This window comes from Cibotium barometz, chromosome 36 (assembly GCF_041138505.1).
Source record: "Cibotium barometz isolate CiBa-2024 chromosome 36, ASM4113850v1, whole genome shotgun sequence".
NCBI lineage: Eukaryota > Viridiplantae > Streptophyta > Polypodiopsida > Cyatheales > Cibotiaceae > Cibotium > Cibotium barometz.
In genome coordinates, this window is record NC_141081.1 from 18,202,223 (window position 1) to 18,215,118 (window position 12,896).

General features: G+C 45.8%; 1 protein-coding gene across 3 annotated transcripts in view; it reads right to left on the reverse strand.

The window, feature by feature from the left end:
- Positions 1–2,348: 2,348 nt before the first annotated feature.
- The window catches only part of LOC147617564 (dihydroneopterin aldolase 2-like), a 37,060-nt gene continuing 26,512 nt past the window's right edge, over positions 2,349–12,896 (reverse strand). For 2 of the 3 annotated variants that reach the window (XM_086775845.1, XM_086775843.1), the window contains exons 2-4: positions 3,273–3,335; positions 2,938–3,123; positions 2,349–2,851 (exon numbers count right to left, since the gene is read on the reverse strand). In XM_086775845.1, the coding sequence (XP_086631971.1) occupies positions 2,644–2,851; positions 2,938–3,123; positions 3,273–3,319 (441 nt within the window). In that variant the 5' untranslated portion in view covers positions 3,320–3,335 and the 3' untranslated portion in view covers positions 2,349–2,643. Of the gene's footprint in view, positions 2,852–2,937; positions 3,124–3,272; positions 3,369–12,896 lie in introns of all 3 variants that reach the window. The other variant, XM_086775844.1, reaches the window with a different exon arrangement.

The window sequence follows — 12,896 nt, forward strand, 5'->3', positions numbered from 1 at the left end:
GGCACTGAAAGCAAGCCCAAGTGTCCTCAAAACTCTAGGTGGACTCAGGATCAAGAGGATGAATTTGCTGTGGAATTACAAGACTGGGAGAATCGAGACTCGAAGGCGCATTTTGTGCTTGTGCGGACCATCACCAAGGAGGTCTCACCGGCAATGCAAACTCTCACCATTGCTCATCAAGTATGGTCAAAATTGGAGGATCTCTTTGCACGAGATTCATCGATGAGGGCAGTTACCTTGTAGGGGCAGCTCTACGGCTTGTTATTTCCTGAAAACAATTCCATGCAGTCTTTTCTCATGAAGGCCAAGGTTATCCATGAGACCAGTTATTGGCTATGGGTGCTGCTTTGTCCTCTTCTCAACTGGCTGCTCTTATCCTCACCAAGCTTCCTCCGGACTAAGATGTGATTTCTCGATCTTTGCGATGCCATGTCACATCCACTCAGTTGGATTTTGATGATCTTAGCTCCCTACTTTTGGAGGAGTCGTCTGTTCTCATCTCACAAGGTAAATTGAAGGTGTCAGTCAACAGTTCTGACCATGCACTTTCCTCAGTTCAAAAGAAAGGTCGGAGTCGCTGCTTCTCTTGCAGGAAAAGAGGACATTTGTCCAAGGATTGTTTGTCCAAGAAGGACAAGACTAAGAGCAAGGCTTCATCTCAAAGAAAAGGCAAAGACACGACACATGATAGTGATATAGATTCTAGTACCACTTCTAGGGCTCCCAGGGCCCTTCCAGCTCAAGAGACCCCAGATGGTGTGCTTCTCTAGTACACATGCAGTTTCCCCCCATGTGCTTCCAGCTAGAAGAGGCTTGTGGGTGGGAGAGGGGGCTGATTACAGCTCCAGCTACTGGTGCATGGGAACCGTGATTCGGAGTTCCAAGCATTAGACATCTAGCAGGACATGGTTATCTTTGGTATGAACTAGATCTGTTCCAAGTTCATTGTTCAAGGCTTTTGGGACGTTATGTGTTCCGTCCACTGTTGGGGATTATGAGCGCGGTGTGTCCAGGAGCTCATCATCTATTTTTGGAGTTCACTGCACACTTGTGTAGGAATTCGTGGCAAAGCAAAGTTCCTTAATGTTCGTGGTGGCATCTTGTTTCAAGAAAACAAGTTGGTGGGTGCTCTCTCCGAGGAGGTAATTCCAATATTCGCGGTGCTGGAGGGTCCATGGTTTGCATCTTCATCGACTTATCTTCTTCCGACTCTTGCACACTATGAGCTGCAAAGGGAGTGTTACAATTGTGCATCTCAGTGTTTTGGGGCTTTACTATTTATTTGGGATTTTATTGGATTTTCTCCTAATTATTTATCCAGGGCCAGTCAGCCAGTTTCCTCTTACACTATTTCAGGAGTTCCCCATTATTCACTCTTTCATCCATTTCCCTTGCACATAGTTCAACACTCAGTGCTGGCCATTGCCATTGTAAAGCTTTACTGCTGTTATAAAAGGTGATCTTGTCCAACTCTCTCAATCTCCTTTGCACTCTCATATGTTTACTATTTATGATTCCACATGTGCTATCTCCTTCAAACCCTACCTCTCGTTCCCACTCCGAGGAAAAGCCAAGGCTGGTCCTCAAATCTGGAGAGGTACCATGACAGCGCGACTGCGCAACATCATCCTCGAGGGTGCAATCATCCTGTAATTGTAGTGCAACATCCTCCCGTCATGGATCCAAATCATGTGCCTATAGAGCCTCATCCTCCAAAGAAGGATCAACATCCTGTGAGGCAAGAGCTACATAAGGGTAAGGGGCAGGCGGGAGCACAAGGGACAGAGGCGGGGGCAAGGAAGGAGGCGACAGAGGTTCAACAACGGAGCTCACCTACCCTCTCTCACTACAAGTCTCTTTTCGGTTTCAGGTTTTTTTTGTTTCAAATACATACTCTAGCAAATCAAAGTCGTTGAGAGAACACATGATAAAAAGACAAATGGCAATCAAGAAATCGGCTCAAGTTCAGTCTGGATACAAGTGAATGAATAGAAACATTTTTGCTTAATATTCAAGATCTTGGCCAATGAAAGCCTTCTTGGGGGAGGGTTTTTTTTTGGGATTGGGGCGCCGGGGGGGGAGAGAGACTTGGGTTTCTACAAGCACAATGACGTATCATGTAGATAGAGTCACACACACTCTTATACAAATAAATGAGCATGTGTGGAGCATGGGGGGACTTGGGTTTGTACGAGCACAGTGATGTATATCCACATACACTCTTGTACAAATAAATGAGCATGTGTGGAGCATGGGGGGACTTGGGTTTGTACAAGCACAATGACATATCATGTAGAGAGTCACATACACTCTTATGCATGTGAGTTCTTCAAGTAAATGAGCATGTGTGGAGCAACAAATACTATTATAACTTGAAGGAAAACTTACAGCTTGTAAATCTATGTGACCCATTGGATTTGAAGAAAAGATAGCATTAAGAGCAGTCACTACATTGCACTTCCAGAGATCTATATATATATATAAATATATATAGATGATCCCACTGAAGAACTCCCCACCACCTCCCAAAAATTCAGTGAATCAATCCAAGAAAAGCTGAAAAACTTCTAATCCATACCATCCCTATCTTTTTCTCTTCTCCTGTAGAAACTTTTGTCCAAGGATGCACAGGCTGGTTATTATTTAATGTGACCCTGTTTTGGATGGCGATGTGCGAAAGATTTCTAACCCCACGTACTCTGCATCTTTCTTTGAGGCTACTTTCGGCTTACCCAGACGCACCCATACATCAGTGACACTCGGGAATCTACTAAAAATTGTCATCGTGATAGAGTTGGCTAAGGCCTCCAAAAGATCAAAATGGGGTCCTTCCACTACCTCTTTGATTACCCTGTTTTATCAGAGAATCTATGTTAGCCCCAGGGCATATGAGAAGACGACCAAAAATAAAATTAACATGGAAAAGTAGCTGTTTACCCATATAAAGCTGTATAACTGACTGTGTCGTCCAAATTATCTGTTTTACCAGCCTTTTCCAAATCCAACCAGGCATCCACATCTACTAAGAATAACTGAGGAAATTGCTTCTCATCCTCATTAACCCCATGGAAACCGAAAAGCTTCAAGCCCCTCAAAACAAGCTTGTCACCATAGGGCCTGGTCCTGGTTCAGTCCAAATCACAAATAGTGTGCTCAGCTTATGCTACCAAAAAGTTTAATTATCAACCCAAGTTTTTTTGAAAATCACTGAAGCATTCGGCTATGATATCATTTGCATTAATGGGGGGAGAGAGAGAGAGAATTAACTTTACCTCAAACCAGGCATGCTGGCTGACAGCTCCGAGCTTTCACAATCCATATCTTCAATCTGGTATCTGCTTACAAGACATCCTGATATTGACTTCGATCTTCACCAAAAATATCATTCTTGAGAAGAAAAAAAATGGGCGTATTTTTGTCAACTTGAAAGTAAGAATGTCAACTCTCAAAATGTGCTTATTGGAGAACATAAAAGTCAGACCAATTCTTTGACGATGCATCTGCTGTCAGGAAATTTGGAATTGAACAAAAAAAAGCAACCAGTTTTTAATTTGTTCTCTATGTTAGGTAGCATTAAATTCATTAAGAACAACAATAAACTGCGGAACCCAACAGCCTGCAACAATCTTGAAGAGCGGCAGATTCACTCCTCAAAACCAGCCCAAACAGCGGCAATCGATAAAGACCAGTCCAAAGCTTCCTACTTCAATAGATTTCAGCACTTGGAAGAGGACTACACAAGGTTTTCTTGCTCTATTCACAACCCTGCTCACTTAGAACAGCCTGTTGTGCCTCTGCACCGCCACCATCGGAGCCTCTGCCTGCTGTGTGCGCCAACCTGTTTGCTGTTGTGCGCCACTTGAAGTGCTGCGAGCCATCTGTGTGCCGCCACTGACTGGTCGCCACCCGTGAAAGCGCTGATGCCTGCTGTGAGCTGTACCGCTTTCAGAGCACTTGTGTGCTGCCCAAACAGTGCTGTTTTCGGCACTAGCAGATTCTGTTATGTTGCCCGTGGGACTAATCCGTTTCATACATAAAGCTTTATATGGAGCTTGAACACGGAGCTTGGACATAGAGCTTGTGGATGGAACTTGAATATGGAACTTGGACATAGAGCTTCGACATGGAGAACTTGGGCATGGAATTTGGACATGAACATGGAGAACTTGGACATAGAGCTTGGACATGGAACATAGAGCTTGAACACGGAACTTGAATATGGAACTTGGATTTTTGACTAAGACTTGGATCTGGATCTGGATCTGGAGTTGGATTTTGCACTTAGACATGGATCTGGACTTGGATCTGGACTTGGTTTTGGAAATGATTTGGATTTGGAACTTGGACTTGGATTCATTGGATTTGGATTTGGATGTTGGATATGGTACTAGCCCGGTGAGAGATACTTGTGGGTCATTCCCGTGGTGTACTCGGCATCAGAGATCTCGTGCCTCCACACCGACCTCGACTTGGATATCCTACATCGACATATCTGTTTGTTTTGTATTCATTGATTGTATTGATCCTTGTCAGCGTGCCCGTGGATTGTTCTTGAATAAATTCCTGAAAGGGGGCGGGGCATGTTCCCCACTAACTGTGGTGTACTATTGTAAGCCCAGCAAGGCGTGCAGTGATGACAGACTCAACCATGTGTCCAAGAGATAAAGATATAAAGAGAGAGGAGAGAGAAAAGGGAATGGGGATCTTGCACAGTACACCACATTGACCTAGGAACAGGCCCCGCCTCCTTTCAGGAATTTATTCAGAAACAATCCACGGACACACTGGCCAGGATCAATACAATCAATGAATACAAAACAAATAGATATGTCAATGTAGGATATCCAAGTCGATTTCGATGTCAAGGCACGAGATCTCTGATGCCGAGCACAGTGCACACCACGAGGATGACCCACAAGTATCTCTCACCAGGCTAGTGCCAAATCCAATGAATCCAAGTCCAAGTCCAATACCCAAGCTCCGTGTCTAAGCTTTGTGTTTCATGTCCAAGCTCTATGTCCAAGTTCCATGTTCATGTCCAAGCTTCATGCCCAAGCTATATGTTCCATATCCAAGCTCTATGTTCATGTCCAAGTTCCATGTTCCCCAATTTGGAGAAGGAGACAATCCACCAAGGAGCCACACAAATGGATGGTGCTGGCCAAAAGGGCGATGGAGGTAGAACTTCAAGTAGTGGCGACGGCCAGATGGTATGCGGCCAGTAGGTAGGCACAAACGTCGGCTCTGTTGGCGACTCTTTACGAGGTTCAAGTGGTGGCTCTGAGTAGCAGTTGGTATAGATGGTGGCCGAAAGATAACCTGTAGCTACACTAGTCTGTAGCCAAGTCGACGGCAACAAGAGCAGAAGGTGGAAGACAGCACTGGTTGCTATTGGGGGCTTTAAGGTGGCTGCAGCACTGGTCAGTTGGCGCACCCAGCAGGTGGCTGGTGTAGCCCTAGAGCAGACGGCAGCTGGGAGAGGGCACTTAGTAGATTGCGCTTTAAAGACGACACAGAAGCTGTAGGTGGAGGCCACGTTGACTGGGCTTGGCAGTAGCGCTAGCTAGCTGGTGGGCAACGGTGCTGGCTGCCTATGCTGGACGGTTGCGCAAGAGAAGCTGAGCACTGCTGCCCAAGACAAAGTGTTGGCGAGGCTCACAGAGTTGTGTTGTTGGCTGGCATGTGGCAACGGCAGAGCTGGCAGCGTTGGTAGGTGGCGCAAGCAACTCCCAAGCAGGCGGCAACAACAGCTGACGTGTTGCAGTAGCTTGCGGAGGACTGACGCATAAAGAACAGCAGTCAGCTGGCAGCGCTACCAGTGGCTAGAGGCGGCATGAAGGAGCAACAAAAACAGTAGCGCACAACAGAGCTTATGGGCGAAGGAGATTCAGCCAGGTGGTGCAGAAGTGGATGATGGAGATGTAGAAGATAACCCTCTCGATTTTGATGTTGACAAAGAAGAGGATGATGGCTAACTTCCTTCAATGATCTTCCTTTTGAGACTCTAGAGAGATTCAACTTTTTTTTATACTCAAAGGAGGATCCTGCTTTTATTTGCAAAAAGCTACCATGCTTTTGATTTGCTTTCCTTGCTTTGCTTTCGGTCTTTTTGCTTTTGTAATAATAAAATCTTGCTCATCTTTGCCAAAGTTCTTGATTTATGCTTTTATAGCTTCAGGACCTTGCTTTTTGGCCTTGGAGCTACTTTCTGGAAAAGCGGCCTTTGGCTTTTTGGTCCGGCTCAATCTCCTCTTTCCAATGGTGCCCTTGGCGCGCAGTCAACCATGTTTGACTTTTTGCTTTTTTTGCTTTTTGACCAAGAATGATTCTTTTTCTTAATCAAACCTTATGGACCCTGTCCCCATGTCTTTGTTGGGTATGGGGGAAGAAGCCTGCACACACACACACACACACACACACACACACACACACACACATGTACAAGAGAGAGAAGTACTAGTGAAGCTCAAGCGTGCTGGAAAAGATGTACTCAATAATAATAAAATGAGAGTACAATGTGAGTACATAAAGTAGCCTAGGGCAAAGTGCCCAACACACATAAGTGTGTTCACACGGGAAAAAAACCTGTGTCCAGTCACAGGGAAAAAGTGCTCGTGAGTAAGCTGTGTGTTCACACCTGAACTAGCCACGAGTGGTCATGACCAACAAACCCCCCTCAAGTGAATAGTGCGAACGGGGACAAGGTGTAGCAGACTACCCTGGTAGAGGCTGTAAGCTCAAAGCTTTGTGGAAAGCTTCAAACTTTTCCCTCGAAAGAGAGGCTTTGTAAACCCATCTGCTATATTGGCATGTGTAGACACATAAGCCAAGTCAATCTCTCCTGCATGGAGCCTTTCCCTCACATAATGATAGTGAACCTCAATATGCTTTGTGCGGGCATGAAATACTAGGTTTCGTGCAACTGCCAAAACACTCAGACTGTCAATGTAAATGGTGGTAGGGGACTACTGTCCAACACCAAGATCGGCTAGAAGGCGTCGTAGCCAAACACATTCCACAGTAGCTGTAAAGGCTACCCTATATTCAGCTTCACAACTAGAAGTGGCCACTGTAGGCTGCTTTTTATTGAGCCATGAGATACGTGAGTCACCAAGAAGAAAACAATCACCACTGGTTGACACTCGCGTGCCATAGCAACCTGCCCAATCATTATCTGTAAATGCAAGCAAGCATAGTGTAGAAGAACTGCCATAAAATAAGGCAAAGTTTGCAGTGCCTTTAAGATAGCGAAAGACACGCTTACACGCATGCCAATGTATAATGCTCGGACAATGCATGAATCTGCTCAACTGAGAAACAGCATACTGTATGTCCAAACGAGTAGAGCATAAATAGATAAGGCATCCCACAGCTTGCTGATAGGTGGCAAAATCAAAAGGCTCACCAGCATGCTCAAGTGACAGATTAGACCTGGTTCCATAGGAGTAGAAACAGGTTTACAATTTGTCATGTGAAAACGCTCAAGGAGCTGCTCAACATATCTGCACTAAGATAACATGATACCCCCCTCAAAAGGTATAAACTGTATGCCCAAATAGTAATGTAAATGCCCCATGTCTGTGACATCAAATGCATGCTGCAAATCAGCTTTAAAAGCTGAAATATCACCCTCTTCAGGGCCAGTCAGACGAGCATGTCATCCACATAAAGAAGAATGAGAACATTGTTTCCAATGTGGCGTACATAAAGTGTACTCTCAACTGAACTATTCTGAAACCCTTTGGCAATCAAGTATGCATGAATTTTGTGGTACCAAGCACGAGGAGCCTGTTTAAGACCATACAGTGCTTTATGTAAACGGCATACTTTACTTTCTGCACCTTTTTGAACAAAGCCAGGAGGCTGAGACACATAAACTTCCTCCTGCAAATCGCCATTCAAAAAAGCAATTTTGACATCCAACTGATGTACATGCCATTGTTTGTGGGCAACCAATGCAATAACAATATGTATGGAAGTCAATACGTGAAGTGGGAGCAAAGGTCTCCTCATAGTCAAAGCCCTCACGTTGGGCATACCCTTTGGCGACCAAGCGAGTCTTTTTGCGATCAATTGAACCATCAGGCTTACGCTTAAGCTTGAAAACCCATTTTGTGCCAATGGCACGCTTGCCTAGGGGCAAGTCACATAACTCCCAGGTACCGTTTTTGTCCAACTCCGAATGCCTGGCTGCCACCCAATTGTCATCCTCCAATGCATCAACATGAGAAATGGGTTCCTCATTACAAGCGGTGGCAACAAGAGCTGTATCCACATAATGTGAAGATGCATGGCAAGAAGCAACACGTGTACGACCTGGCATAAATGTAGACTGTTTGCTATCACGCAAAGTGTCAACCAGCCATCTAGGAACCGTTTTTGACTTCCTAGTATCTGCATCTTCCTCTGCTAATGCATCACCCAAGGTATCTTGATCGATCTAAGGCATTTCACAATCAATTTGGGGCAAGTTCAGCTGCTGATTTTGCTGGTTTTCAGCAGGCATAGGTGGCTGTAAATGAGCTGAAACTGGCTCTACATTGTCCACATTTGAATTGAATTAAGGCAACAAAGTATCAAACACATCTTCCGGCCCAATAGATGTCTGTTGGTACATGAGACAAGTGGTTGAGATGCATATTCATCAAAGATAACATCTCTTGACACAATGATCTTGCCTGTATTAGGCACATAGAGTCTGTATCCCTTACTCTCAGTACTATAACCAATGAAAATGCATTTGATTGCCTTTGCATCAAGCTTTAAAGAGATGAGAGAGAGATATATGAGAACTGTACACCAGATTGGGTCCCGAATTACCCACTGAAGGGCCCCCTATCCCGATAACGAGATAGTATTTGCTTTATTTCTTTAGAGAGAATGACTGTGGACTGTGGATAAGCCAAACGCAAGATCTCGAAGGATCGGAGGCTTGGCTGAACTGTACACGGCTGTAGAAACACCTCGATGAACTGATCTCGAGCCTATGCACTCTTCCCAAGGGCATAAGGAAGGGCTGCACACCTGAGGCTGAGAAAAGGAGATGGTGGACTGTTCTAAGCTATGTTAGAATGCTGTAAATGCGTATGAATGCTATGTTACCTTCACCAAAGGGCTGGTGTATGACTGGATGATGTACCGAAGGCTGGATATTGATGTAAACTGATGATTCAGGGTTGAGAACTGCGGTAGACTGAAACACAGACCTGTAGGGATGATGCTGGACTGAAACGCAGGCTGAATGCTGATGCTAGACAGAAAACGCAAGCTGAATGCTGTTGCTAGACAGAAAACGCAAGGCTATAGACTGAATTCTGGCCTGAATAGATGCTGAAAGCAGGCGACTGTTCACATGCAGAAAACTCAAGTGTCTTATGCTGATTTGGGGCTGATCTGATGCGCTTATGGGGCTGTAGGGACTGCTGAAGATGCATGCATTGGAGAACTGGAATGAAAGCTTGGGACAATGTTTGCCCACTTGTTTCAATCTTTGTTTCATGATGCACTGAGAGACCCAATCCCCTTCCTTGAAGTGGATATCTCGTCTAAACTTACATGCCTGTCTATGAACTGAATGATGGCCAGGCTCAAAATTGAGGGCCAAACTGGGTTGAGTACCAACCTCTGCGGAATCGACATACTGATCTTCTAAGTCTTTTCCAGAGATATTGAGAATGGTAGACTCCTGACTTGTCGGGATGCTGGTCTTTCTACTAAGAACATCTGCTACTGGGTTATGCTGACCAGGGATGCACTTAATCATTCCTCCAACTTGTTGGAAGAGCTGACCCTGTCTAGTGTGCTGAGCACTCCACTGGGCACTTGGCATCGTCGGGAGCCACTTAAGTGCTTGGTAGTCTGTGGTGACTGTGAAAATGTGTCCATAAGGAACATGGTTCAAATGTTGGACTGCTGTTCTAGCTTGCCCTTGAAAGTCTTGGAAAGACGAGAGGAAAACTTGCTAGGAGGTTCTGCTAACTGTGGGATACTGGGTAGGAGATCATCCTTAAAAATGCCTGAATGAGAAAGGAGATCTACTAACTGAGGGACTGAAGATGATGAGACAGCGGTTATTGATGAGATAGAAGCTGTCTGAGCATAAATTAATGCTCCTCCTGCTCCCTTGCACATAGCTCGTCGGGCCTGGAGATGAGAAATCATAGGAACGCCAGGAATGCTCCTATCCCCCCGAATCATGACAGGCTCAGGAAAACCTTTAGAGATAATAAAGGTGTCCTGCCCCCAACTGGGAATAGGTTCATACTGACGAAACCACTGGATTCCTAAGATCATGTCACATCCCAAAAGAGGAGAGACAATGAATTCTCGCTGGAATGAGGCCTTTTGAACTTGAAAAGAAAACTGTTGTGCCTTCTGAGAGATGTGGGTGCGGAGACCAGGTGTAAACCCGTCTACCTCCAAATGATAGGGCACTAAGGTACAGCTCATGTTGGTAGCCAACTGGGGAGAGATGGCGTCCTCAGAACTGCCCATGTCAAAAAGGATTATGAACTGTCAGCCCTTGGCAGAGCCATAAGCTCGGATCAGGCTTTTCTGTGTGGTTGTTGCCTCACCCTCCTGCCTAGCATCAAGTACTTCGGATGGCATGGAATGCATAGAAGGTAAGATCTGAACCGCATTGGTGGTAGCAGGCAGGTCTGGAGGACCAGGGGATACTACGGCAACTGTGGCAGAAGGCTCTTTGGAGGCTTGCTCCGCTTGTCTTTTTGGACAATCCTTCTTACCATGCCCAATGGTATGACAGAAAAAACATCTGTTTTCTGACTGATACTGTCTTTGCTCCTCTGGAGGAAGATAGCCTCCAGTGATCCCTACTTGAGCCTTTTCCTCAGGGATCTTCTTAGGCTTGGATTCCTTACCCCCTAAACTAGAGCTAGGACTGTTGTCTGTCTTAGTGTCTTTAGAAGACGAATTACCCTTCCCCTGTTGGGGTTTGGTACTGGACTGAGATGACTGCTTGGGCTTGCCTCCGTTCATCTTCATTTCTTCATTCTGAGCGAGAGTCAAAGCCCGGTCATATGTACTTGGTTCAAAGTTACGAACTGTGAACCGAATGTAGTCCAATCCACGGATGAATTGCTCCATCTTAGCCTCCTCAGATAATCCTAACTGCTGTGCTAAAGTAATAACCTTACCGGAAAACTGAAGCACTGGGGATCCGTTCTGTCTGAGTCCATAGAACTCGTCTTTCAGACCGGTCATGTACTCGGGCGGGAGAAATCTGGTCTTCAGGTCGTAGACAAAGATGTCCCAGTCAAAGGCTGTGACACCTGTGGCCTGGTCTATATGAATACTAGACCAATGCTGCCACCAAGTGACTGCCTTGCCAGTGAGATGGGGAGCCGCTAAGTGGACTTTGTCTTGTGGGTCTGTGATCCTAGCTAAAGGAAAATGAGCATTAAATTAATGAATAAATTGATTAACTGATGAATGATCACACTTACCATCATACTTACTGAAGTTTGGTTGACTGCGAATGATGGTGGTTGATGCTGCTTGCGGACTGCTGGCTGGTGACACCTATGACTGGGGAGACTGAGGAGAGCTGCTGATACCTCAAGTGTATGGCCTCCTTTTCCCGTTGGTGCTCGAGTAACATACGTTCTCGATCAAGCTCACGTTGGTGTTCCCGAGCGGCGAGTTAAGCCTCATGCCGGTCTTCGTCAATCCTGCGCTGGGCTTCCTCATAGTCCCGTCTCTCTGCTTTTTCTCTTTTCCTTCGAACCTCATCCTCTCTCCTTTGTTGTTCCATCTGAAAGAAGAGGGAGATGTAGTTGGGTGCTGCTAGAGGTGTAGAAGGACGTGCTGCTGCTGCCTCCAAGAGTTGGAGACGCTCCATGGGCAGCTGGTTCTGAGCTCTAAGAAGAGCTATGGTGTCTGCTGTAGGCGGAAGAACATGGTCTCCTTCGGGGGAGACGTCTTCCGACTGATGAGTACTCTCTTCTGTAGACATGATGCTGAAGTCGGTGGTCGTGCCGGAACGCAATCTAACCATCCAAGGATGCCCCCACGCTAGGATACGGTGTGTGTGGACAATCTGAATCTGATACCAATGTGATATGCAGCGGAAGTCTTTGTATTGGAAGATCCTGTCACACAGATGCTCACACCGTCTTCTGTATCCTGAGTTTCGTGAGTTTAGCAATCCATTTCAATACTTCAAACTTTAAAGAGATGAGAGAGAGATATATGAGAACTGTACACCAGATTGGGTCCCGAATTACCCACTGAAGGGCCCCCTATCCCGATAACGAGATAGTATTTGCTTTATTTCATTAGAGAGAATGACTGTGGACTGTAGATAAGCCAAACGCAAGATCTCGAAGGATCGGAAGCTTGGCTGAACTGTACACGGCTGTAGAAACACCTCGATGAACTGATCTCGAGCCTATGCACTCTTCCCAAGGGCACGAGGAAGGGCTGCATACCTGAGGCTGAGAAAAGGAGATGGTGGACTGTTCTAAGCTATGTTAGAATGTTGTAAATGCTTATGAATGCTGTGTTACCTTCACCAGAGGGCTGGTGTATGACTGGATGATTTTATGCTGGACTGAAACGCAGGCTGAATGTTGATGCTGGACAGAAAACGCAAGCTGAATGCTGATGCTGGACAGAAAACGCAGGGCTGTAGATTGAATTCTGGCCTGAATAGATGCTGAAAGAACGCGACTGTTCACATGCAGAAAACGCAGGTGTCTTATGCTGATTTGGGGCTGATCTGATGCGCTTATGGGGCTGTAGGGACTGCTGAAGATGCATGCGTTGGAGAACCAAGATTGGCTGAAGCCAACTCAAGCTCTCCAAGGGCTGGATGAGACTAGTCTAGTGCTGAAGGCAAGGGAACTCCTAGGGCTGAGGAGGAAAGCTCTTAGCAC